Below are 26,236 nucleotides of genomic sequence, written 5' to 3'. Positions count from 1 at the left end.
GGCAAGCATCATATGCTGTTGACCACTACTGGTGGTGTCCATGATATTATGGTTGACCATATGGTGAATGTTCTTCCTTGCAGGCATGCCTATTAGGCAGTCATGACCTTTCATTGAACAGAGCTGGCAACCAGATTATTACGCATGACCCCAGTTGGCCTGCAGAAGCAGTGATCAACAACATGCACAGCCAACAGGACCAGAGGAATCCCTAAAGGCATGACACTCCTTTCCTCGATTCAAAAGTACAGGGGTATAGGAGGATTGAAGCAGGGTAACATACAACACTCAGGTCAAGGACTGGTAGTGGCTATGGCTGGAGCTTAGTGGCTTGTGACACGAGGGGCTAGGGAGAACCGCATCAGACACTGTGAGAAGTTTGGGGTGCGGGGTCTATGCATTTCCTCCTCTGAAAAGCAAAAATAAAACAGGCTTTGATGTACGGCCTTGTGGAGCTGGGCATATGGCAGGTTCTAGGGTGTTAGGGCGTGGCAGGGGAAAGCCCTACATGTTGTTCTCCAGGAGGATGGTTTTCAGGTCGGTGGGGCAGTTCACATTGAAGACAGCGTGGGAGGTGTTCCTTCTCTCCACAAGCGTGGCCACTGCCTCTCCCAGGTCCAGGTGGCTCAGGTAACCAGGGGCCAACCGGTCAGGAGGGGCCACACCTGTATTTATCTTTACCTAAATACAATATGGAGAAGAGAAGAGTGCAAAAGAAGGCATTATGACTTCTGTTTCCATAGAAATCAACAAATCCTGGAATTTTGTCAATTCATTTGGATGTGAGTCATGGGAAAGGTTTAGCAGCTCTAGATTTTTAAAAACTGAAAGGAAAATCTTATGGTAGATCTGTGTGTTGTCAAAGGTTACAGACGGAGGCGAGAAGGTTCAACCTGGTTGAGTTTGCATGGCACGTCCGGGTACTCCTCTCGCAAAACCTGACAGAATGCTAGAGCACTGGCTGCACCCACTGTTAGGAACCCGGTCCCTGGCATTAAGAGCTTGTCACCAGCTCCCCCTGCAGCAAAGCATCATTGTCATTGGAGGGCTCCGTTATGCAACATATCTTAAATGTAGAAACATCATCCAACAAGGTCAGCACCTTGAATTGAATACATTTGAATTGAAAGCATCATGGTTTAAAACACACCTGTTTGAACTGAAATGTGACTCCACAAAACCTGAACTGTTGAACATTCATTCTGGCATAAATACCCCAACTTGTGCAGCTCTAAACACTACACGTAATGACCATTTGTTACTTAAAGCACAATGTCCCTTTCCAAGCTACAACAAAACTTCACTGGGTTTTGTTGGTTTATGCAAAGACTACTATCGACTGTGACAATGAGGATTTGTTATTGTCTCACTTTTGCACACACCTCTAGATGAGAAAATCTGCTAAATGCTTAAATGTTAATGTGATGTGATGTAATGCAGAACTCATGTATGGCTATCTGCCTATGTAAATGTGTCTGTGAGACAGTGTGCCAGTGTGTAGGTGCACACTCACCTATGACAGATTCACCTATAACAAAGGTGCAAGTGTCTAGGCATCTAGATTCACATGTGAAGGCATAAATGGAACTAGACACACCTGTGCTGATGCAGGTGTGGCTAAACTCACCTGTGATGAAGGTGTAGGTGCAGCTGGGGTCATCTTTCACCAGGGGAAAGAAGGCCTTCCATGACACAAAGGTGCTGAGAATCAGAGTTTCCAACACCTAATAGTGTTGGAAAGGGTGAAGGACAGAAAGCAGGGTTGATGAAAGGTTATGGAAGAGAGAAGAGAAGAGTGAGTTAGGGTATGGAGGAGAGGAATGAGAAACAACATGGGGGAGAATCAGGAGGGCTGCAGTTTTGGAAGCCAGAAGGTCAGGTCTCAAAGGATCTCAGGATGCTTGCGCTTTACCATCTGGTACCAGCACTTCCTGTAGCAGAGATAGGCGTCGCCGGAGACCTGCCAGCTTAGACATTGATCAGATTATGGTATATGGGTGGTTTGTGGCAGTGTGCCATATTTAGCACAGGCCTCCTCTCCATTTTCAATCCCTTCCCTGTGTCTCATATATTGTTTGAAATGCTGGTTGGAAACACTGACTTAATCTTACACCAACCTCCACTAAGTTCATGTGACTGGTTAGAAAATATTGGTTACATCCCAAAAGTGGGCAGGTTTATCACTTTTATCACAGCTTTAACCAGCCTTGTAGGGGAGATGTATAAGCTGGGCAGGTAAGGCAAGGGCAGCTGTGATAGGGTGAACCATGACAGGATAAAGCTCTGTGATTGACTGAGAGCTCACCCACTGCAACTCCTTGACAGACTGGGTGTGAGGTGGACCACCCTGCCACCAGCTGAAGCCCAGGGATGAGACCACATCTGTCACCTTTCCTACAGCCTTCAGCAAGGTCTGCTTCACCTCCTCTGCTCCCTCTTCTGATCCTGAGAGGGAGAGACAAAGAGAGTGAGAGGGAGAGAGAGAGGGTAATAATGCTGGAGGAGCATAAATGACAAAACAGATGGGTTATACAGAAAAGGAAAACCTTAATTTTCTGCAATATTTGTATAACTCAAATAGTGCATATTGTGTGTGTGCGTGTGTGTGTCTGTGTCTGTGTGTGTGTGTGTATGTGTACATGCGTATAATGTGTGTGTGTGTTTGCGTGTGTGTGTGTCTTACCCACATTCCCCACCAGTGTGACCAGATTCTCTCTGCTGGATGGTGAGATAAACTCCTTCAACTTCTCCAGCCTGTTACTGTCTCTGGAGACCACCACCACTTTAAAACCTAAAAACACACACGCACACACACAAACACACATGCACACACACACAAATACACACTCACACACACACGCACACACACAAACACACACACACACACACACACACACGTGCGCACACACACACACATTATACTCAGTATACACAAAACAAAAAGCACATATATTTTACATATCTACACATATGCTGACACATCAGCACTATACAAACAAATATAGTATGCACATTTACTATATTCTACACATTTCCTATATTACACACACACACATACAGACATGCACACATACGCACACACACACACCAAACACAATATCTGCATCATACCCATACTACCCACACAATAAATTACAGACATAATTATCTAACACAGTCCAGGGTAAAGCACAAAGGCTACAGAAATAGCCCAACCTATTCCATTGTCCTACAGAGCACATTGGAAGGTGGAAATGTGAAATCGTACAGTACTGTGTGCTCATAATCATGCAGTAGGCCTAACAGTAGACATGTCTTAAGAATTAATATTTTCGTATTCGGGCGAATTAAACTATGGTAAAGCCGCATTGGATGGGAAAACTACAACTATTCCGATTTCTCACATCTAACTGATATTCAATACGGAGCCTGAACTTATTAAACAAAGGGAATCATCTCCGCTCTTATGATTTGCCTCAAAATGTATGAACAGTATGTCGTCTTTCACGAGATAACAGTATTTTATTTTTCTAGCCTCTCTTGGAAATGACTGAACAGCGATTCTCCGGGATGGATACCTGTATGCTAGAGACTGGATAACTGTATACTAGAGAAAGCCTGTTCATGCAATGCACAAAATCCAAATGATTTCCAAACATAAGTGCTGACTTCACAAATGCAAAATCGCGTCTGAGTAAGTTACCCTGCGCCAGTCCCACGCGCAGCTCTCATTACCCCAGGCGTGTTGATACATCGGCGTCTTTTGCAAGTAGCACAGTTTATTCCGTTTAAACATGTACACAGCACAATAACCGTTCCGTTCGCGCAGTGTGCAGAACGCGACAGAACCGTGCGTGCGCTGTCACTAGACAATGTTGTGAAATAATTTCTGGATTTTCACCCGCGGGCCAAAGAAAGAAAATTGAATATAACCTAATACAATAATAAAACCTAAGACTTAAAGAAGGAACAATCACATGATCGTAAAATAATGTAAGGGTTAGCTTTTGCTGGTGAGACTACCGCTGGGTGCTTATGTGACCCAGGGTGTCCTCTGCCTCTCCAAAATCTTACCTCTATCCAGAAACGCTTTCACAATTCCGGAACCAACAGTACCAGCTCCGCCGAGCGCTAGCACCACTCTATTAGAATTCGGCATCTTGGTAAATTTCACCTGGCTATATGGCTAGGAAGTGAGAACAAACTTGCAATAACGCGACTAAGTTTGCCGTAGACTGCATGTTGCGCCGAAGTTTTAAACGGACCGCAGGCGCAACAGGCCACGCCCTACTGTCTCGGTCACCTAAACTCCGCCCACATCATGTGGGGACAACACACCCCTCAATGTGCTTCCCGTTCACTGTACACGTAAGGTATGGTTCCTAAGTATTTATGAATTTGTTCTTATATTAAAGCAACACGCAGAGGTCCCTTTCCATGGCGCATGCACAAAGTAATTCCTATAGCCTAATTATAGCCTATATATAAAAGGCCTTGCTGAGAGCAAGCTCACAAAGTGTTGGATACTACTCAATTGTTAAGGAATTTTTTAATATCAGTTTTACTACGGTATACGGCGAAATATACAAATTTCCCGAGAGGTGTATGATTAAAATGTGAAATGTAGGCTAATACAGTAGACTAACATACATAACCACCCATGTAGCAGGGCATCGATAGGGATATTTTATGTCTTTTATAGCCTATGGAATGCTAGGGTTTCATTTACTTTCTGTGATTCCTTATGGAAAGATTTAAAATAATGGGCTATCGCAAACTGCTGGCCTACATGTTCATCATAAACAAACGACAATTTAATTCCCAACACGTTTGGGATATAAAATTGCATGTGTTCTGGCTAACAATAGGCTGTGTTGTTACTCGGGTAAATATAAGTATAATGTTTAATAATAGTTAATTATTTAAAAATAAAATAATTAATTTAAAAATAGAAGTGTATAACAATGGTATGACGTATTTAATGCATTGGATATTCTCAGGTGGCCTAGGCTACATAAATAACGGTGCTCGCTCTTATAGACACTTAAAAAATTAAATATTGTTTTGAATTAGTTTGTAAGAAGCATTTCAAATTTCAACGTTATTTAAATTTGATTTAGCTACTTACTCATTTTTATTTAGTGGTGGTGTTCTTAACATTTTATAAAACAGTAAGCGGGAGTTACCCTACCTGTTTGTGAAGTTTGGGGCGTTTATCCCATAATTTATATACGTTCTCTTCAGTCACACTTTAAAACCTATTCTGTGAAGTGTTACGGTAATCCCCCTGTGAACGCTATGACGTCATACAGACATACACCCAACTACAGGCGATTGCTGACTACTAGGAAGTGTTATTAGCTGTCACTGTAAGTGTAGCCCAAATCAGGCTAGTGAGCTAGTAAACCACGCTAGCTAAGTTAGCCAGTTTAGTCTAAACAAGTGAAGGAAGAACATAACGTCAAGAGGAAATCAAGGGGGGTCAGAAGTTAAGAATAGATAGTTCCTAGTGAGCAAAATCAAGCGAGGTACCAAGTATCGAATTTCATACGCAAGTAAAGATTCGAATACGCTCCCAGTGAGTTGCTGAAATGGAAAGTCTTACACAGAACCAAAGAAGCAAGAACGGAACGAGGCAAGTCTTGAAATGTGTAAAACTGAGCTGTAATATTCTATATGTGTGACATGGATGAAATGTTGTTTCTTGTCAACTGGCTTGCTATCCATATAACCGCTAACATGCTGATAGTTGGCTAGCTATCTAGCCAGCAAACTTGGTAGAATGAAATGGGTAACGCTAAGTTAACTCGTTGGATAACCGTTGACAACACATAGTATCAGTAATATCACTAGCATAAAATATATTTTTGGGCAGTTCACAGGTATATTAACCAACTAAAACAGTCATGTTTAACTGTTTTACACTATTATTGTGTCGAGATTACTTTTTACCCTACTTTCACTTTCATGTGTTTTTTTGACATGCAGTAGCCTACTGGTGGCGTTGTAGGACAAGTAACGTCTGTAGCCTGTTCACCTGTCACAGGACTACTGGTGTTGTATGAAACGCTTCCCATAATTATCGTTATATAATATCATAAACACATATTATATAATATTAGAGGACATTTTAGTGCAGGTACAATCTGAAGATTGTAGTTGTTCCAGTCACTTCAGTATGCACTTATTATAGGCTACGTCGCTTTGGATAAAAGCGTCTGCCAAATAAATGTGTGTGTGTGTATATATATATATATATATATATATATATAATGTATATGATATTCACAACGTATTGGAATGAAAACTATTCTGAACAATTTTTAAAGAACTGAATCACTGATCAACCGAGAGCTAGGTGTCCCACACGAGATGGGCCTTTTGGTTTGGAAGCATTCCTGGAGTGGAGTGTATCTTGTCACAACAGGTCATTATGAAACGCAATTCAAGGCCTGCAATCTCTGTGGCACCAGCATCTTTTCTGTATAGACATTACATTACATTACATTACATTCATTTGGCAGACGCTTTTATCCAAAGCGACGTACAAAAGTGCATTTTCCTGATCGTAGACAACTGCTGAACACGGGTTCAGTAAGGTACAATTACTTATTTTGTACAGCTATTTCTAGCTGAGAACAATGAACACTATCCTGGTCTAACATCTGCAAAGCCAAACTAGGCAGAAGAATAAGCTACAGTATTAGGACAAATACAATTTACCAAGAAGTGCAGGGATGGGGCAACATGTAACAAGTGACAGGAAAAAGTGTTTTTTTTTAATTTTTTTTTTTTTTTTATATACAGCGTGGTGGTGGTTATTCTAGGTATAGTCTGAAGAGATGAGTCTTCGGGCCACGGCGGAAGATGGATAGTGAGGGGGAGGTTCGGAGAGGGATGGGGAGTTCGTTCCACCACTGGGGAGCTAGGGTGGAGAAGCTCTGTGATCCCTTTGTGCGGGTGGGAGGGGTTACAAGACGCCCTGCTGCCGCAGAGCGGAGTGGTCGAGCAGGCACATAGAATTGAGTCATGTCGTGCAAGTAGGTGGGGGCTGTCCTGTTGGCGGCAGTGTAGGCAAGGGTCAGGGCTTTGAATCGGATCCTGGCAGCGACCGGTAGCCAGTGAAGTGATGGCAGCAGAGGAGTGACGTGGGAGAATTTGGGGAGGTTGTAGATGAGTCGGGCAGCGGCATTCTGAATCATCTGTAGTGGCTGTATGGCACAAGCTGGCAGGTTTGCAAGGAGAGAGTTGCAGTAATCAAGGCGAGAGGTCACCGTAGCCTGGACGAGCAGCTGGGTGGAGTGCGTCGTCAGGTATGGTCGAATCCTCCTGATGTTGTATAGGAGGAATCTGCAGGACCGTGATGTTGCCTTGATGTGCTCCTTGAGGTCCAGTTGGTCATCCAGGACCACCCCCAAGCTCTTGGCAGAGTGAGAGGCAGTCACTGTGGTGCCATCAACCGTGATTGAGAGTTCACGAAGCAAGGAGGTCTTGTACGGGAAGAAGAGCAGCTCAGTTTTGTTGAGGTTGAGCTTCAGATGGTGGCTGGCCATCCAGGTGGAGATGTCAGCCAGGCAGGAAGAGATCTTATCATTGACCTGTGTGGCCGAGGGGGGGAAAGAAAAGAAGAGTTGTGTGTCATCTGCATAACAATGATAGGAAAAACCATGTGAATTAATGACTGAACCAAGAGATCTGGTGTATAAGGAGAACAGCAGAGGACCCAGTACAGATCCCTGCGGCACTCCCGTAACAAGTGGATGAGAAGCAGAGGCAGACCCCTTCCAGGTGACCTGGTAGGTCCTATCTGCAAGATAGGAAGCGAACCAAGACAGGGCAGTCCCGGAAATTCCCATCCCAGCCAAGGTGGAGAGGAGTATTTTATGGTTGACCGTGTCAAAAGCTGCAGGCAGGTCAAGAAGGATCAGGACAGAGGAAAGGTGTGAGGCTCTTGCAGTGGCAAGTGCCTCCGTCACAGCTAGGAGTGCAGTCTCTGTTGAGTGCCCGGATCGGAAGCCAGACTGGTGAGGGTCTAGCAGGTTGTTCTGATGGAGAAAAGAGGTTAATTGTTTAAGAACTGCTCGTTCAAGGGTTTTGGACAGAAAGGGTAGAAGGGATACAGGTCGATAATTTGTTACATCGGAGGGGTCTAAGGTGGGTTTTTTGAGTAGTGGGGTAACACGAGCCATCTTAAAAACAGAGGGAACATGACCAGAGGAGAGAGAGGAATTAACAATGGAAGACAGATAGGGAAGGAGCTCGCTGGAGATGGATTGGAGAACTTTAGATGGGATGGGGTCAAGTGGACAGGTGGTGACCATCCCTCACCTGTGTCCCCGCAATCTTTTTAATTTTTATCAGGATGAAATTGGGGTAGTGACTGAATATCTCTTTTCCCCTGGACAGCCCAGTATTTCAGCCACTTGGGAGTTGGGACGTGTCCAGTCTCATTCTGGAAAAATCTTGATTTGTCCCATATTTCAGCCATTATATATGAGTTTTCCAGCTGTAACTCCCATTATTGCAGGTTCTCACTGTATTTTGTACCTGGTCCTCCAGGGAATTTTGTCACCTTAAATTTGGTCGATCCAGCAGGGGTGTCTGCGAGCAGTACCGGGTGAGTCTGGAGCGGAGGATTGCACAGGGAGACATCGATCTTGTGTGTGGGGACGAGGAGCTCTGTCAGCGGGTGGAAGGGATGCTGAAGGAAGGAGACCCCCGAGATGTGCTAACTGTCCGGGACCTGGACATCCTGGCAGTGATGGAGGACTCCCTCAAGGCTCCGCCTGATTGGGGTCGCACTGTGGGCGGGCTCAAAGGACCAGCCACAGTCCCAGGCCTGGGTGCCATCAGCAAGGCTTTCGAGGTTCTGGAGCGAGCCGCCCTTAATCTGTACCTGTGCCCGTGGAGAAAGGAATACAGAGTAGTAAAGGTTTGTGTGTGTGTTTGTGCATGTATGTGTGTGTGTGTTTGTGTGTGTTTGTGTATGCATGCATGTGCACACGTGTGAGTTCACACACACGTCTGCATGTGTTGAGGGGGGGCATATTTTCAAGTTAGAGACCTCCATCACTGTACCATAATCAGGGTTGGGGATGATTCGATTTCAATTCAGTCAGTTCAGAAAATATATTGAATTTTGAATTCAATTTATTGAAGAAATATAAATGCCCATGAGGTTTTAGGAACTCGGCTTTGTCACCTTGAGCTCAGTTTTTAGCGGTAGTTGCTTTGTGTCTATAGTAACAGACACGTGCGTTTAGTGTGTAACCTAGCTGCCAGGTTTGTACTGCACTTCATAACACTTGTCTTTCAACAATATAATGTTGGCTAGCCTTGCTTATAAAGCCATAAATAATTTCAATGTATTGTGTATTTAGAGGAACAGGTAAAATAAAAAAGTGCAGTACATTACTTCTCTCTTTCTCTCTTCTTTTATCTAGATCTTCTCAGGGATATTCACACACCTGCTCAGACCAGCACTGTCTGAGCAGCAGGTGGTGCATCTGTTTGGGTTGTTAGGATACCAGGCGAAGGAGGCGGAGTTAGAACTACGAGGCCCGCCCCCATCAGCGGCCACCTTGCTGGGTTTGGCGTGCGCGTTCTTTGCGGCACGATGCGAGAGCCGGCTGCTGTCGGCAGCTGCTGCCGCATCGAGCGGAGGGCCGGGCGCAGAGCTAACCCTGGTTCAGGAGAGGCGGAAGGGCCACAGCCTGCAGGGGGCGCTGGAGAGCCTCCGGAAGGCTGGGGAGTCGAGCTGGGGCTACACGGAACAGGCGGACCTGGACCTGTACACCGCAGATGGGGAAGGCTTAAGTGGGGAGACTGAGGCGGCAAGTGCAGGGCAGAAGCTTTCCACAGCCTTCGAGGATAGAGAGGGTGCGAGTTCCCTGCCTGCAGGAGGCAGCAGCAACAGCGTCTCAGCGTCGAGTCTGAGAGTCTCCATCACTCTGAAGTCCCAGCAGAGTGCAGCCAGGTCTTTGGAGCCAGAGCGCCAGCCGGCTGTGTCCCGGACTGCTGGAGATGGTGTGATGGTTACAGAACCAGAGCAGAATCAGACCTGTACCTGTTATTGTACACCTTGTTCTCTTTATTACTGCCAGCAGTGCAGTCACGTCCACAGTATCATTTGTGACATCTCGGACAGCTGTAGGAAGAATAACCACAACCTTGAACTCATCAGTGACCCAGCCCTGTCGGGACCATCAAAGGTAGGGGCTTCATCGGAACCATGGAAGGAATCCAGTGCGGGAAAGGCTTTTCCTTCAGCATGGGATATTTCCAAAGAGGGAAGGGCTTCAACAGCACTGTCGGAGGAGCTGAAAGTAGGGTCAGAAACTGGATTGGATAGGCCCAAAGAGGGAGGAGCTTCAGCAGCACCGGTGGAGCAGACCGGAGAGAGCAGGGCCTCAAGGACACTCAGGCCGGAACTGGGTCTGACCTGTGACAGACAGGACTGCAAAAACCTCTGTAATGCTTTTTGCAAGTCCTGTAATTTTAAGATCTGCCACGATTGTTGGCTGTACAAGCAAACAGTATGTGCCTGTGGAGGCACATACTGTTTCCGAATGTCTTCATCTGTGTGAAGTGTGAATCCACTGCCTTTCTAACATACACAGAGCTACACCTGCTACTGCCATGTAGCCAAAGGGAAACTGTATAACAGATAAAAATATTGCATGAATGCACATATTTCTGTTTGCGAAACTTGCGTCCTCTCACCCAAGATTCAGGAAGCAAGCTTGCTGTTAAAACAGAAAATTCATTAAAAGGTGCATTTTTAAATGGGAGATTTTGCATCGCATGGACATTATTGTATGGTGTGTCAAACATTGCCCCTGTGGAATATTAGCCTATGGTTCAGGTATTAGACGGCGGGAATATCGGATATCTGTGCCAATATAGTGACTAAGTGCTGTATTTAGAACTCTCTGTGAAACAGAATGTGTACGATCTGCTCAATGTTTGGGCTAAATATGGATGCCAACCCAGTCCACTAAAAAGATACCAACATGCGTTTCAGGGGAAAGAACAAATTGCCATGTAACAGCACATCATGGCTAGCCTCATATCACAGGATATTATATAATAAGCAGGATTCTGTATGCAGATACTGGTTTAGCAGAGACTAAAGTGTACAGTGCAATAAAAATAATACTAAAATACCTCTGGGATTGCTCAATCACTCTGTCCCGCATAATAAAGTACTTTGACTGGCTCCTGTTGTTCCTAGAATATATACAACTAGTTAACGCTCACACAGAAAGGGTTGGGGAGTGGTGTTAAATTTGACAATGTTAAAATAACAAAAATACTATAAACATTTATATAATTAGTGCTAATTTAACTGCTAAATATAAGTGTATTTTATCTACATTTTGTCCTATCTTGTTTGTTTCCCTTCGGAACAATGTGGCGCATCAAAATGACTGCTGTCACCTGGTTGGACAACTGGACACAGTCAGTCGTAGTGGTGGTAACATCTGAATTTTAGCAGACACTAATCTAGATATACAAGTGACAGCTGACTTTACGTGGTTTTGGCAGATGTGCACGTTAGTTTGGACTTTCCTGAATCGATGGAGGGAGAGGAAAAAATATATTTTACAGGACTTTAACAGATTTTGCAGGACTGAGATCAATTTTATTTTGGACATAAATTAGAATTAAATTCATAAATTAAAACAATGCCCATGTTCAATGAGCACTTTTCAACAGATGAGATGAATTTCACTTCCTAATCAATTCCAGAACTAAAAATGAACTGACATCCCAGAAAACTTTTAAAAAAAGATTTAAAAGAAAATGCAATCAATGCAATGTTAGAAATACACAATTGTTACTTTTTATTTTCCTCAACTTGCACCAAATAAACAGAGTACTATTAAAGCTGCTTTCTCTCTCCATAACTTGCTGTACAAGTAAACCAACGTTGGTGTACACAGTCGACTGAGCCAGGGTGACTGGTGCAAACGGGCACAAATGGAACGTGGCAGCAGCACTCCGGGAAGGGGTCCCCCCACCCCTGCTCCGCCCAGTGGATGTTGGTGAAGGAGCGGCGGACTGTGTGGTCACTCGTTGTGCTCCGCCCAGTGGATGTAGGTGAAGGTGCGGCGGACTGTGCGGTCAGCGTGCGGTCACTCGTTGTGCTCCGCCCAGTGGATGTTGGTGAAGGTGCGGCTGTCCATGCGGTCGATGTACAGGACCCCGTCCAGGTGGTCCATCTCGTGCTGCAGGATCCGAGCCGGCCAGCCGCTCGCCTGCCAGGTAACAGGCTCTGCGTGCTCATTTAGGCCTAAGGAAAGCACGCGCTCGTCACGTCTGTGCACTGTCCATGTTACTCGCTGTTACATTGCTGTGACACTATCGTTACCGGGGCTGAGGATTCAAATGCAATCTGCGGGAAAACCTAGACCCAGTTCTGGTTATAATATTGCCTATACGTAGGATTAGAATGTGAATGAAGCGTTCACAGTATTTCCTAATATGAGTCATGTTTTTATACAGGTATATTGACTTTACAATTGACTTTACATCTCTGCAATACCATAAGTTAACCAAAGTGTGCCACTCAAATATAACACCTCTTGTCAAATCTTGTCAAATTGACTGATCTCCAGATATATATATATATATATATATATAAACCGTTATTTAACCAGGAAAAATGGGAAAATTCCATTGAGATTGAAATCTCTTTTGCAAGGGGGACCTGACATAAAACTCAAAGTTACAAATTTACACAAGACAGTAGACAAACAAGTTACAAACATCAAATGGATTGTTCCAACTGTAAGGTGCAAAATATCTGAAACCCAGCTTTCCAAATTCAAAAATTCAAATATACCATTTTCATATTTAAAAAGCACTACTCTTTAATGTGCCCACTTGCTGTTTCTATTAAACACAATGAAAAAGATATCAGACTATAAATTGCCGAATGGATTCATGCTTTTAATAGGCTGCAATACTAGCCCTCAATTACATTTCAGGTCCTGATACCTGGGTCACCTTCTAATCCAGTAAATGCACTTCTGTAGGCTCTCTCACGCTTGGTTGTTATCGGTGTGTAGAAGTGAGTGAGGGTGCGGTCTGGGGAGGACCCTCACCTGAGACCTCCACGGACAGGTAGCGCGGCACGCAGGCGGAGAAGCCGGCGACGCTCTCGCAGGCCTCCAGGAAGGAGGCGGTTTGCGAGTCGAGCACACGCAGCCGCGGGTTGACGAAGACGCGGAGCGGGACGGGCGCCAGGCCGCGAGCCGCCCGGCCGGCGGGAGAGCCGTCCTGCAGCATGCGCTCGGGGAACTCCAGCGCCAGGATGCGCAGGGGCACGCCGATCTGAGGCGCGCTCAGGCCCACGCAGTCCAGCCTACGCATCACCCGCACCAGCGTCCCGATCACCTTCTGCACCTCCGCCCCGCACACCGCCGCTGCCTCCACCTCCGCCGCCCTGCCCCTCAGCACCGGGTCGCCCACCTGGCACACGTGGCTGTAGGGCGGGGTCGGGGGCGGCCTGATCTTCCGTTTCAGGTACTGCAGGTAGGAACGCACCTTGACGTCCGAGGAGTGCGCTCTGCCCGGGGTGGGGGGGGGCCAGGCTCGCTGCCAGAATGGGGTGCTGGAGAGGCGAGCTTTATAGGGACCCTTCCGCAAGACCCAGGGCAACAACATGGAGGCCCACATAGTTCTATTCATGGCTGGGTGCAATCACGACCCCCCCTGCCTACTCCTCTGGCCCACCTGCAAGAAGGAGCAAGGCTGTCAATCAAGAATCAAGAAGGCGGTCCCAGTTGATTCCTCAACTATTTTTTTCAATTGTGAAAACCTTTATTTAATTTACAGACATGCACATTTTACTCTAAGTATTTCTACAGGATTTATTTCATAGTAGTAAGGAAGTGTTTGCACTCGTGAAATTTGCTGCATGGGTGCTAGAGAGAAATTTTAATGGTATAAACTGTTCTGTTCACAAGCACCATTGTTTTCTTTTGAGCGTCAATGTGGTGAAAACACCAATAGCAGCCTCTGCGCGGCTGTGGATGAGGTCGTCTGCACTTTGCACCAGCAGCGCAGGCAGGGTTCTGACCCAGCGTAGGACAATCCCTTTGTGGTTTGAGTCTAGTATATATAGTACGTATATACAGTACGTTCAGCTTGCTTCATGGCACGATGAAGTGGTTATACACATAAATGCTCTAAAATGTTTCAAACGTATACGATCTGATCACTTTTTTATGTACCTATACGGAAGTACACGAAATACCACAAGCACTGTTAATTCGCAGGTTAAACGCTCTTAACTGCATCTCACCTAAAGGGAGACCTGAAGTGTTACAGAAAGGACAATGAGCAAGGTTACCAGAGCGCAAATACTTTATTCTGGTGGTATGTGAAATTGCCAGGACCTGGGCTATATCTGCTACTGTAATTCACTTTTAAGTTTATTTCTGGTTGCCATGAACTCTTTATCTCACTGGAAACCTGCCATACTCCCGTGATGCTCAACACACCCCTGAACGCCACCACCTGCTTGTGTTTGTAATATGCATGTAGGTAGACAGGCTATGCCATTTCGCATACTGCTAGCTAACAAGCTAAATAGCTACAGTAGTGCTAGCTACCGTGTTCGCCAAGAAGGCGTGCAGATTGAGGTTTATAAAGCTCTTTGCATGTTCCTTCGCTGTTATCATGTCGACCGCTTACCAATAATCAGTGCACCGTGTGTGACGACTAAGATATTAATTCAGTTATGTGAAAATCTCATGTTGCACGGTGACCTCTTGCTACTCGTGAAGCTCCGTGAAGCTGAAGATAGGTGATACCACTTCCTGTTTTACGATCACGTGGAACTCAGTGCGTTTGCCCGAACATGTCCTTGAAAGGTTTCGTGCTCATATGGTTGCCAGACTTTAACATTTAGTGTGTCTAATGATCCTAAATGTGGATACGAGTGAAAATAGCCCGGGATAAGATTTCAAATATATTGTAATGTGTAATATAAAGTATATACAAGTAAGGTTCTTAAAAGTGGAAAATAAAATCTGTGAAAAATGGACGATATTTGCATGTTTGGGGTAATGTTACAGAAAAATCTGGCAAGACAAATGGCCGATTATTTTAGCCAATAGGAGGATGATGCGAGATGGTGAAGATGAAGATGTATGTATCCGTTTCTACATTTATTACTACGTTCACTTGACAGGAGTAACCATTTGCAGTGGCAGAGTTGTAAATACATAAAGGAAGTTTATTTATTTGTGCCCTGCGGAAATGGAGACCGGCTTGTGTTCGAAGCAGACTGAAATCAGGTGTGCTGAGCAGATTCCATCCTTGGCTGCTTGGGTCATTGAATACGCATGGAGTCACCGAATGATGGACGTACTGGAAGGTACACTATCTTGCTTTTAAATATATTAGATTTTATATATCCATTCGTTTTCTTTTTGTATTCCATGCTATTGCTCTACGTAGGCTAATCTTTGAATCTTGTTTCTTTAAACATGTTTAATGTGTAACATACAGCATATTACTTTTTCATACTGAACAGCACACTGGAGGTAGAATCTACCAGACCTGGGTCAAATACATATTTAAAGTATTTAAATTACTTTTAAATACTTATTTAAAAATGATTTGAAATTCAGAATTTACAAATACTGAGTATCTAAATTACAAAATGTATTTTTGTCCAATTGTACTGATTTCCATTGTTAATTGGTAGTGAATATGCACGGCTGAATTCTATTTTATCATTATCTAACCTTACAAAATGTAAAAGATGGAACTGTACATATGGCTGTTGAACACTCTGACAACAGAAAAAAAAGAGGAAACACAGTAAACAGCCGCTAACTTTAAAAAGATTGCATGGGTACAAATAAACTGGCAAGTAACTTATCAAGAAGTCTGATTTTGCCATCCCCCAAGCAAAGACATGTATGGGCATTTAGGCTACTGCCTGTTTAGAGGCAGCGCATGGGTTGTTTAAAATTGCTAGCGTAGTAGGCTACCCTTGCCCATAATACAAATTCAACCCCAAGCCCCTACTAATTCCCCTGGAGTGCCCTCAGTATTATAACTCGCTGACATCACATCGAGGGCCACTCACAAAGATTGCACAAAGAACTCTGCGATACCCCAGTCATTCCCCTGGCTCAGTCATTTATTTTGCCTATTGCAGAAATATTTCAAAATATTTTTAAATTGTGTTTATATTTAATGTATGTTTAAAAGGCTCCAAATACTATTTGAAAAAGTATTTGGTTTCCCAGGAAAGTATTTATTTAAAGGAATGTATTTTTTAAATTCTGTTATTTCATGTGTATATGTATTTGAAAATACTTCAAATATGTATTTAACTACATTTTGAAATACAAATATGTATTTGTATTTGACCCAGGTCTGGAATCTACTGTATCAACAGTATTTATTAAGAAAAGCTAAGGACAAATATTTTTATTGTTTGGCTGGTTTTTTAATGAAACTGTACAAATGTATAGATTATGCAGAAATATATAGTTTTGGCATGGGAAGTAGTCTACATGGTAATGTATTAAGGTAATTAATGTAGCCTACTCTGAACTGACAAGTCACCTGCAAACAGAAGACGCAACTTTATGGATAACGGCACAAAGTACCATTTGTTTTGTGTACCCCCAGGGTTAGTGCCATGTAAGAGGCAGAAGGGTGAATGTCGATCACTGACCCTGGAGGAGCCTTGTGCTTTGCGTGTAGCGGCAGCACAGGCATGGTCAGTGGTAAACGCCAGGGACGTCAAACACTTTGAGAGTCTGCTGGAGCTGCTAGAGTCCATCTACACACTGGTGCCACGGCTCATCACCCCTATCAAACACATGAAGATTATGTTTGGCCTTAAGACCATGGTTGGTGACCCTTGCTCTTTTCAGAAGTGATTTGTATTTAAAACAGTGCGCAGATACTGCGCAGATACGCTGGAGGAGAGGGGGGGAGTGGGTGGAGGAGGCAGCTGGGGTTGGTGGAGGCAGCTGAACAGAAGGGGAGCAATCTAGATGACATTGCGGAATCTGTGAAATATGGGCTGTTGTATTCACTCTTCCAGATTGTCATGTGGATGTTGCAGAAGAACCATGGAGAAGTCAGCACCATGAAGAAAATAAACCGCTTCTTCCCAAGCAGCCTATCTTTGTACCATGGCTGTGTGAGTATATATTTTCTCTATGGGGGTGTTATTGTCTCAAAAATAAATAAAACATTTCAACTGATCCTTGACTGGACTAGGCTCATGAATGTAGTGTAGGTGCTACGAGTCTCCACCAGGCAACAGCTGGGTCAATCTCTCAGAGGACCTTCAGTTGATTTAGTTCCAGTAACTGTACATTTACCCACTCTATATAATGAGAGTGGACTGGAAAATGGCACTACGAACACCTTGTATAGCTTGTGAAATTGTATTGCACTCACTCATCTTCCTCATGTCCAGTATAGCTATGACCTACCATTGAACTTGAATCCTGTCTCATTGCATTGTTACAACATTAAAATATAATTTGCGTGAACAGCCAATTGAACTTCCTCATCTCTTGGTTGCCTTCCTCCTGCAGAGCAAAAGGGAGCTGGATCTGATGAAAAAGACCAATTACGAATTTAAGCAGCTAGCCCAATCGCTGCTTTTCCACGAGGAAATGCGGAAAGCTTACATCAGTGTGAGAATATGCTCCTGCCCTCCCCCGCACAACACCTGTCCTGCAGCACTTAGGAAAAGGGAATATACCGCATCATGTGAAATGAAATATATTATCAGGACTGGAATAGATCCTGCAACACATCTCAATATAACATGGCAAATATATAACTTGTAGGCACTTTCAGATATTGCAGTATATTAAAAAAAATACATTGCTGTGAAATATATTTATCATTACCTTTTCAAAAACATATTTACGGTAAATTGCAGTGTATTCTGTTTCTGCGAGCGATTGTTTCCTCTTTTCAGCACATACTTTCACTGTTTTCCTTTGCTTTATTAATGAGTCGCATAAGTTCCATGTTGATTACCTACCTTTCGACATACAGTCTAACAGTACATGCAGATAAGTGGCCTGAGTGTGATTTTTGCCTCATAATGAGACACAGTTTTGAATGTTTTCAGCAAAAAAGCTACATGGAGATACTTCTTTTCAGTTCCGATTTCTGCTACACCTGTATGAGCAAATAAATCATAAACGTAGACATGCGACCTGCATGTGAATCAAATCGAAAGTGCTGTCATGTATTTAATACACTGAAGTACACCATTTGGGGGTATACCCTCAATCAAAAACATGGTTGGTAGAGAAGGATAGCCCCCCCCCCCCCCCCCCCCAACCAGAGGTCCACCAGTAAAGTGATTTTTACATCACTCTCCCCACAACAGATTAATGTTATCATAATTCTTTAGTGGCAGTTCTGCTGGGCCATTTTCAAAAATTTAGTCCAAAAGTCCAAAAAATCTGATCTGAACAGCAAATCAGAATTGAGCATTAAGGTCTGCATTATGAACATGGCCTAATTCGGGAATGTGACTGTTGTAGGCAGGAAACTTCACCTATGTTTAAACTGTCACATATTTGTCCAAATTCAGACACACTGATAGATTTTGTGTCCTGCTCCCTCCCACCAGTGGGTCCACTTGTATGTCACCCCATGCATTCAGACATATTGCCCTCTGAAATACCATGTTTATGCAGAATTAACTCTGGAACTTGCATTTTCTTACATCAGATAATTCCATGTTATTATCCCGCAATGCAGTTTTTGGGGCAGTACCACTAACACTGTTGTTCTTTGACTCTTCAAGAGCATTTTTATGGCCACTGGAGGTAGCGCTGTATGCACCACCTTTTGGATAGGTTTTTATGTCTGATTGTCTTGATAGCCTAAACCTAGCCATATTGTGTATTGGTCAGCAGGGTGCTGATTCTCAGGGTTTTGTAGGGCCAGATGGAGGAGCATTACGGAGAGAGATATGCACAGAAGCTAGAGGAGAGGTTGTTTGACTACCTGCAGCTGCTGGAGAAGGACCTTCAACCAACCACATGTTTAGACCAGGTGTGTGTGTGTGCATTTTAGTTTGGCAGTAGTGGTAGCTCTGTATGTGTGTATTGCAAGATTAGGAGCTGTATATTTGTATGTATGTGTGTGTTTGTGCGTATGCTGATAATTTTGTCACATTTGTGCCAATGCAAGCCAAGGCTTGACAGGTTATGCTCAAAAACATCAAATGCTGGCGTCTCTCTGTGTATTTACATTTACACTTTACATGTGTGTTCAGGTTTTGAGACAGGAGCGCCCCCTTGTGGAAGGGGAACAGTTGCTGCTGGGGGTGTTGAGCTATAGTCCTCACTGTGTGCCTGCAGCACTGAAAAGGCTGCTATACTATGGTGAGTCAGGATCTTCAACATTTATATTCCCTGGCTGGTTGACAGAGGGCGCTCTTCTGAAGCCTACTATCATAATTTACATTCTGTAGTTTATTTTACACATAGAAGTGACTGAATTTTGCTTATTTTTTTTAAAGATAATTTTCAAGGACAAAGTAAATGCAGCCTAATATCTATTTTTGTAAAGGGCATACTAACATTTTCATCTTTCACTCTGGAAGCAATCTAGTCTTGAAAAGTCTTTTTAATGAAAATATATACCATTTGTGCTAGGATTGCACACAAATGTACTTCATAACAGAAAATTGTGTATTAAGATTTAATATAGAATATAGTAATATAATACTTGGCAGAAGCTATGATAAAGGTTTATAAAACCCACTAACAATTTTTTGCCTGCTCTAGCCTCCACCAGTTAGTTTGATTCTAGTTTCTAGCACTGCTAGAAAACTAATCTTATAAGGACTGTAATAATAACATTTATGGCAATAATAGGCCACATTATACTAAGTGACATTCATTTTTTAAATTATACTTGCTGACCATTACAAATACATTAATCCAGTAGAGCAGCAGTACGCTAATTTACTCTAGCTTCCTAGCCATGCTCAGCTTATCAAATGCATGAGTCATACTTTTAATTTGTTAAGACGTTTGTAAAGAACTATTAACTAGTTATTTAATGAATAAAAGTTTCACAAATTAGCCTATATAATAATAAAATATAAGGAAGGGCTAATAGTTCTCATAGTTTTGCCCACCCAACATATACTGATTAGTCAACAAAGTGCTGAAAGTTTTTTCATTTTCATTTACACTGCGTTTCAAGCTATCACTCAGTGCTACCTCTTAAAAATAATCGAAGGGGCATTTTCTGCACTGGTGTCTTCAACACATGGATATGAAATGTCTTCCTACAGTAGGGTTGCTAATCTTCCCAGAGTGGCTTGGGCTAGGAATTTCCTGGAATTGCAAAAAAATTTTGCCACTATAACAATCACATTCAGAGATAAAATATTAATAACAATGACTGTTGTTCTTTGCTTCCTTTCTGTGTTTGTATTAGCGTGTATGGTGTTTGTACATTATTTTGAGAGCCGGCTGGCATGAAAACTTTCACGATCGCTATCTTGAGTGATAAGATCCAGCAAGAAGCCGTCAAAGACCTTAGCTAAACATGGTCCTTGTATAGGATGTGGCAATGCTGCTGGCAAAGTGATATAATTGACAATATGGACACTTGTTTGAAAAAGATAAATAGAAAACCTCCTGGAATTTGTCCAGTCCTATATCCCTATCTCACAGCCTTTAGTTTGGTGCTGACTGTATTCATGTTATTTCGTTTCAAACCAGAGCACAGCATTTTTCCTGTTAAATCCCATTCAAAGCTGAAACGGAATATAGGCATGGCAGCATGGTGACTTTGCTGCTTCCCATCAATGGGTCTTCAGCTATGTTATTTTTTCTGTATAGATCATGGGTCAGGACTAGGGCTGGATATTCTTCAAAAGTCTTTGGTCTGGTTCTGGTTCCTGTTCTTTATTTTGATACCAGTCCCAAAACCTTTGGTTCCTGTTGTCAAAAAAGGGCCAATTTAAATCTGTTTCCAATCTTACATTTTTTTACCATTATTATTATTATTATTATTATTATAATTATTATTATTATAATATTCACCTTTCTGGGCTGATTGCAGCAAGGCTACCTTCCCATGATTGCATTGGAAATTAACTTTGTTACCTAGCATTTTTAGCTAGCTAGCTTCAATAAGTAATCAATAAAGAACTTCAAAATAGGTCATATCACTCATTCTGGTGATTCTGAAAGGTGTCACTCCAGCCTGCTCCAGAAATAACCAACATAGCATTGTACAGGGACCACAAAACAAGAGTCTTTGATCATTGTTAATATTTTATTCCGCAATTTGTTTGTTACAATGGGGAAAAAATTCTGAAGGGAAATTATGTGGGACTCCTGGCAACCCCTAATCTAGTTGAGTCCATCAGTAGTCTGAAGGAACTGAATTTCAGTACCCAGCCGTAGTCAACACCCAATTGATTTTCACAACTTAAAGGGGAACGCAACCCACAAATCATTATTTTGTATGCTCCTTCGTTTGGGGTTATATATTTTCTTTGTTTTTGGGTTTTATAGGTCACATAAGTTACTTTGAGGGGAAGACCCTTTGCCAGATGTGTGTGTTTGTTTCCACTGAGGATCACATTGGAAATGAGTGTTTCAGGAAGTGCTTTTATGCACTATTCTCTCAAATATAGGGCACATGTTATATTTTATGTAATGTATGTATTTTAACCCAAAAATTTAATTCAAACTAATCCAGGACATGTGGCATAATAATTTTTGGGATTCCATTTAACCGTTATGTGCCAACACTGTCATTGCTCTATGCATGTAGTGACTGTAAGCTTGTCTGGTTCCTCCAGCCAAGGCCACACCCTCTATAGGCCCTGGAATGAGCCAGCCATCTACCTGCACTGACAAGGAGAAACAGACACTACAGCCCCTCACAGATCCTAAAGACAGACCAAAATGGACACCGCTCCCTGCAGGGCAACCTGGACTGGTGAGGTCCAGCATGTCCCACAGCAGTTGGAAGGGGTGTGGAAAGGAGAAAGCTACGTCCACACCACTGTGTTCAAGGTCGTCTTGTGCCGAAGGTCGAAGTGACAGGGCAGAACAGAGACTCAGAAAACAGGGCTTGTCTCTGGGTGGGTGGAGCCATGGGACAAGAGGGCATGGCCATGAGGAAAAAGGATTGAGCCAGGATAAAAGAGGGTGGGATCAGAAAGAAAAGGGGCAGGGCCAGAAGGACAGAAGGCGGGGCCCGGGGAAAGAAAGGCAGAATTGGGGAAGCACTCAGCTGGCAGAACAACACTGTCAGATGGGGGATTATCCCATGCAGCTATGCTCCAGACACAAGAGATGGGTGAGAAACATACTGCAGGAGTGCTCTGTGGAGGTGGGTGCTCAAAGTGTGGGCATTCTAAAGGAATACCCTACGGAGGTAGGATGTGAAACTGTGAACATTATAGAGCAGTGCACTAAGGAGTTAGAGGGTCAAAATGGGATCATTGTGGAGCAGTGCCATAATGAGGTGGGGGAGAAAACTGTGAACATTATGGAGCAGTGCCCTAAGGAGGTGGGGTGTCAAAGTGTGAACATTATGGAGCAGTGCCCTCAGGAGTTAGTGGGTCATGGTATGATCATTCTGGAGTCATGCTCTGAGTTAGAGGGTCAGAATGGGATCATTTTGGAGCAGTGCTATAAGGAGGTGGGGTGTCAAAATGGGATCATTTTAGAGCAGTGCAATAAGGAGGTGGGGTGCCAAACTGTGAACATTATGGAGGAGTGCTCTCAGGAGTTAGAGGGTCAAAATGGGATCATTTTGGAGCAGTGCCATAAGGAGGTGGGGAAGCAAAGTGTGAACATTATGGAGCAGTGCCCTAAGGAGTTGGAGGATCAAAGTGTGAGTTTTCTGGAGCAGTGCCCTCAGGAGTTAGAGGGTCAAAGTGTGAGTTTTCTGGAGAAGTGCTCTCTGGAATTTGAGGGTCAAAATGGGATCATTTTGGAGCAGTACCCTCAGGAGTTAGAGGGTCACGGTAAGAGCATTCTGGAGATGTGCTCTCAGGAGATGGTGGGACAGGGTGTGAGAGATTTGGAGGAGTGTTATGAGGTGTTGAGAAGGAATCAGGGTGCGATTGAGCTTCAGCAGATACTACCACTCACCTCATCCCAACCAGTGACGTCATCCCATCCATATCACTCCCCAATGAGCTACCAGGGCTGTGGCCAGTACACAGCCAGCTCCCTGGCTAGGGTGGAGAATGTGGGGCTTGGAGTTCGGATTTCTGTGGAGAGTCAGCTGATTCTAATCCGGTCCCAGATGCTACAACCCACTGTGCGGGTCAGGAGGCTGACACAAAGGGAGTGTCACCTGGCCACAGGTATGAGGGGAACTATGATTAGACCTGAGGAGGCGGAAGAGGGAAGAGATAATGAGGAAGAGGAGGGAGAGGAAATTGATGGGAGAGAGGAGGAGGGAGAATCGGATGACTGGGAATCGGATTTTTCTTATTCAGAAGTAGACTCTGGTTCTTATTCTGACCCAGATTTTAAACCCCCTTCTAGAACAGTAAGTGGAATTTGGACAGATGGCAGGAGTGAGAAAGCCTGGGAGAGATCTGGTGATTAATCAATAGAGCATTGTCACTGAAGATCCCATCTGTTCAACAGAAAGTTCACTCAAAATATTTAGCAGTGTTTTCCAGCGCTTCATGTGAGATGTTGCATCAGCGGTTCCCAACCTGGCTCCTAGAGGTCTACTGTCCCATAGGTTTTCACTCCAACCCTAGCAAAGCACACCTCAATGAGCAGCTAGAGATCTCTTTGAGCTGCTAGTTAGTAGAATTAGGTGTGCCAAATTAGGGATGAAATTAAAACCTACAGGATGGTTGATCTCCAGGAGCAGGGTTGGGAACCATTGTGTTACATGGTGTGTTTTGCGTGTTTATTTAAACACTGGTTTCAAAAAATTGGTGGTGGGGCAACATAAAGCACTGAGTATGCAGCCTTCTCAGTCACCATATCTGCATTATTCTACCACGTAATGTTCATTTTTGTCCTGTTTATGTTTAGAAATGAAAAATAAAACTCCATCTTTGTTCTGTTTCGGAGGTTGGTTCAGCAGAATCACATTTTTACTCAAGCAATTGCCAGGGGTGAACAAACAGACAGACAGGGTCTCTGACTGCACACCAAGTTCATCAAAGGACAAAATAAAACTTCTCGGTATGTCCTATATGTTTACGCAACATTTCTCAGTTTCAATATTTGCGTAAATCATTATTACTGACTGCTTATGCTTTTCTGATTGCAGTGGGTACAGCGGTTATAACCAACAAGAAACAGGCATTCGTGCAGTGCTGTAAAAGAGCAGGGAAGAGGAGTTAAGCATAGGTAGCAAGGTACCAGCCATGTACTTGCTCACAGAGATTTAATGACCTTGATATCTCAGTAGTTTTCCACTTTCACATGTCTGTGTAACAATTTGGTGCTCTTCAACATGCCCCTGGCTATGGGTGTCGTCCAGGTTGTGCCCTTCTCGGCCATTCGCCAAAAAGGAGGATGTGAGTGAATGAAATGTTTTTAAAGCCCAGCATTTATAATAATATCCTTGCATTTATATAGCACTTTTCCGAATGCTCGAAGTTCTTTACAGTCAGGGGGAACTCACCTCACCCACCACCAATGTGTAGCACCCACCTGGGTGATGCATGGCAGCCATTTTTGCGCGAGAAAGCTCACCACACATTAGCGAAGGTGGAGAGGGAGAGAACATATTTTAGCCAATTAAATCTGGGGATGATTTTGGTGGCAGTTTGCAAGAGCCAGATCAAATACATTTAGCCAGGACACCGGGGAACCCCCTACTCTTAGCGATAAGTGCCATGGTATCGTTAATGACCACAATGAGTCAGGACCTCGGTTTAACGTCTCATCCAAAAGATGGCATCTCCTACAGCACAGTGTCCCTGTCACTGCACTGGGGCATTGGGGTTTATTTGACCAGGGGGAAGATTGCCCCCTGCTGGCCCACCAACATCACTTACAGCAGCAACTCAGTATTCCCTGGTGGTCTCCCATCCAAGTACTAACCAAGCCCACGCGTGCTTAGCTTCAGCCAATCGGCAGGAGCAGAGCACATGGAGGCATGGCTGCTGGCATTTATTGGTTGCAACCAGTTTTCACTGCTAAATAAAAAGCTGAACATTTTAAAGGAGCGCAAATTTGATTATGTTGATTTTAACATTTTTACCTTATTTTAAGGATAATAATAACTGATTTCCATATAAATACTGCATCTTTATATATTACATATATACATACACTAACGGTCAAAAGTTTTAGAACACCTCCATTTTTCCAGTTTTTATTGAAATTTATGCAGTTGTAACAATGTACTCTGAAATTAAAGCATAGAACAAATAAACAATTGGAGATTAAAAAAAAGAAATGGAATCATTCTGTTTAACACAATTTAATCAAATTTTTTGACTCATCAAAGTAGCCACATTTTGCAAATCTAACATCTGAACACACTCGTGGCATCCGTTCTGCAATGAAAATCAAGTATTGTTTGGAAAGATCTTCCCAACACTGTTGCAGTAGTTCCCACAAATGTGTTGCACTTGTAGGTTGCTTTGCTTTCACCCTTTCAACAGACAGTTTCCTTTTAATACTATTCTGAGTAGAACATCTTGTTTTACTGTATAGTATATTTTCAAAAGGCCTTTATTCTGGAATTCCTCAGTGAAAAGTTCTGGAACTTTTTGTGCAGCTACCTGGGGTCCTTTAGAATGTGTCTGAAGTGGAATTAGTGATTGGGACTGACAGTTTCCTTTTAATAGTATTCTGAGTAGAACATCTTGTTTTACTGTATAGTATATTTTCAAAAGGCCTTTATTCTGGAATTCCTCAGTGAAAAGTTCTGGAACTTTTTGTGCAGCTACCTGGGGTCCTTTAGAATGTGTCTGAAGTGGAATTAGTGATTGGGACTGACAGTTTCCTTTTAATAGTATTCTGAGTAGAACATCTTGTTTTAGTGTATAGTATATTTTCAAAGGGCCTTTATTCTGGAATTCCACCGTGAAAAGTTCTGGAATTTTTTGTGCAGCTACTGGGGGTCCTCTAGAATGTGTCTGAAGTGGAATTAGTGATTGGAACAGACAGTTTCCTTTTAATAATATTCTGAGTTTTAGTGTATAGTATATTTTCAAAGCGCCTTTATTTTGAAATTCCACAGTGAAAAGTTGTGGAAATGTTTGTGCAGCGACCTG

At 43.3% G+C, this 26,236-nt stretch overlaps 4 protein-coding genes across 9 annotated transcripts in view; 2 read left to right on the top strand and 2 right to left on the bottom strand.

Annotated features, from left to right (window-relative positions):
- si:dkey-238o13.4 (uncharacterized protein LOC560780 homolog) overlaps positions 1-4,340 on the bottom strand; it is a 4,636-nt gene extending 296 nt beyond the window's left edge. Inside the window, exons 1-6 of the mRNA XM_035419246.1 lie at positions 4,054-4,340; positions 2,684-2,791; positions 2,306-2,445; positions 1,628-1,724; positions 894-1,018; positions 1-681 (exon numbers count right to left, since the gene is read on the bottom strand). The exon at positions 1-681 is cut by the window's left edge and continues 296 nt beyond it. Coding sequence (XP_035275137.1) covers positions 505-681; positions 894-1,018; positions 1,628-1,724; positions 2,306-2,445; positions 2,684-2,791; positions 4,054-4,138 — 732 coding nt within the window. The 5' untranslated portion in view covers positions 4,139-4,340 and the 3' untranslated portion in view covers positions 1-504. The remainder of the gene's footprint in view (positions 682-893; positions 1,019-1,627; positions 1,725-2,305; positions 2,446-2,683; positions 2,792-4,053) is intronic.
- Positions 4,309-11,194, top strand: spata2l (spermatogenesis associated 2-like). 4 transcript variants are annotated; one of them, XM_035419242.1, is made up of 3 exons: positions 4,309-4,352; positions 8,572-8,911; positions 9,423-11,194. In XM_035419242.1, the coding sequence occupies exons 1-3, from the start codon at positions 4,324-4,326 to the stop codon at positions 10,563-10,565; spliced, it is 1,512 nt and encodes a 503-aa protein (XP_035275133.1). In that variant the 5' UTR covers positions 4,309-4,323; the 3' UTR covers positions 10,566-11,194. The 4 variants fall into 4 exon arrangements, with proteins under 4 accessions (XP_035275133.1, XP_035275131.1, XP_035275130.1 ...); XM_035419240.1 differs by lacking the exon at positions 4,309-4,352 and adding an exon at positions 5,296-5,614; XM_035419239.1 differs by lacking the exon at positions 4,309-4,352 and adding an exon at positions 5,296-5,614 and having other exon boundaries at positions 8,539-8,911.
- Positions 11,195-11,872: 678 nt separating this feature from the next.
- On the bottom strand, positions 11,873-14,830 carry pdf (peptide deformylase, mitochondrial). 2 transcript variants are annotated; one of them, XM_035419245.1, is made up of 4 exons: positions 14,683-14,830; positions 13,089-13,719; positions 12,078-12,274; positions 11,873-12,022 (listed from the first exon to the last, which is right to left on the bottom strand). In XM_035419245.1, exons 2-3 carry the CDS (start codon positions 13,672-13,674, stop codon positions 12,117-12,119), a joined length of 744 nt encoding a protein of 247 aa, XP_035275136.1. In that variant the 5' UTR covers positions 13,675-13,719; positions 14,683-14,830; the 3' UTR covers positions 11,873-12,022; positions 12,078-12,116. The 2 variants fall into 2 exon arrangements, with proteins under 2 accessions (XP_035275136.1, XP_035275135.1); XM_035419244.1 differs by having other exon boundaries at positions 11,873-12,274.
- Positions 14,472-24,658, top strand: LOC118228040. 2 transcript variants are annotated; one of them, XM_035419238.1, is made up of 8 exons: positions 14,472-14,528; positions 15,182-15,367; positions 16,639-16,862; positions 17,060-17,158; positions 17,562-17,663; positions 18,934-19,047; positions 19,271-19,379; positions 21,824-24,658. In XM_035419238.1, the coding sequence occupies exons 2-8, from the start codon at positions 15,250-15,252 to the stop codon at positions 23,590-23,592; spliced, it is 2,535 nt and encodes an 844-aa protein (XP_035275129.1). In that variant the 5' UTR covers positions 14,472-14,528; positions 15,182-15,249; the 3' UTR covers positions 23,593-24,658. The 2 variants fall into 2 exon arrangements, 1 of the variants encoding a protein (XP_035275129.1); XR_004765397.1 differs by lacking the exon at positions 14,472-14,528 and having other exon boundaries at positions 14,837-15,367; positions 21,824-24,188; positions 24,277-24,658.
- The last annotated feature ends 1,578 nt before the right edge of the window (positions 24,659-26,236 follow it).

Source organism: Anguilla anguilla, chromosome 5 (assembly GCF_013347855.1).
Source record: "Anguilla anguilla isolate fAngAng1 chromosome 5, fAngAng1.pri, whole genome shotgun sequence".
Lineage (NCBI taxonomy): Eukaryota > Metazoa > Chordata > Actinopteri > Anguilliformes > Anguillidae > Anguilla > Anguilla anguilla.
The sequence above is the reverse complement of the archived record's forward strand: the minus strand, read 5'-3'. Positions and strand labels throughout refer to the sequence as shown.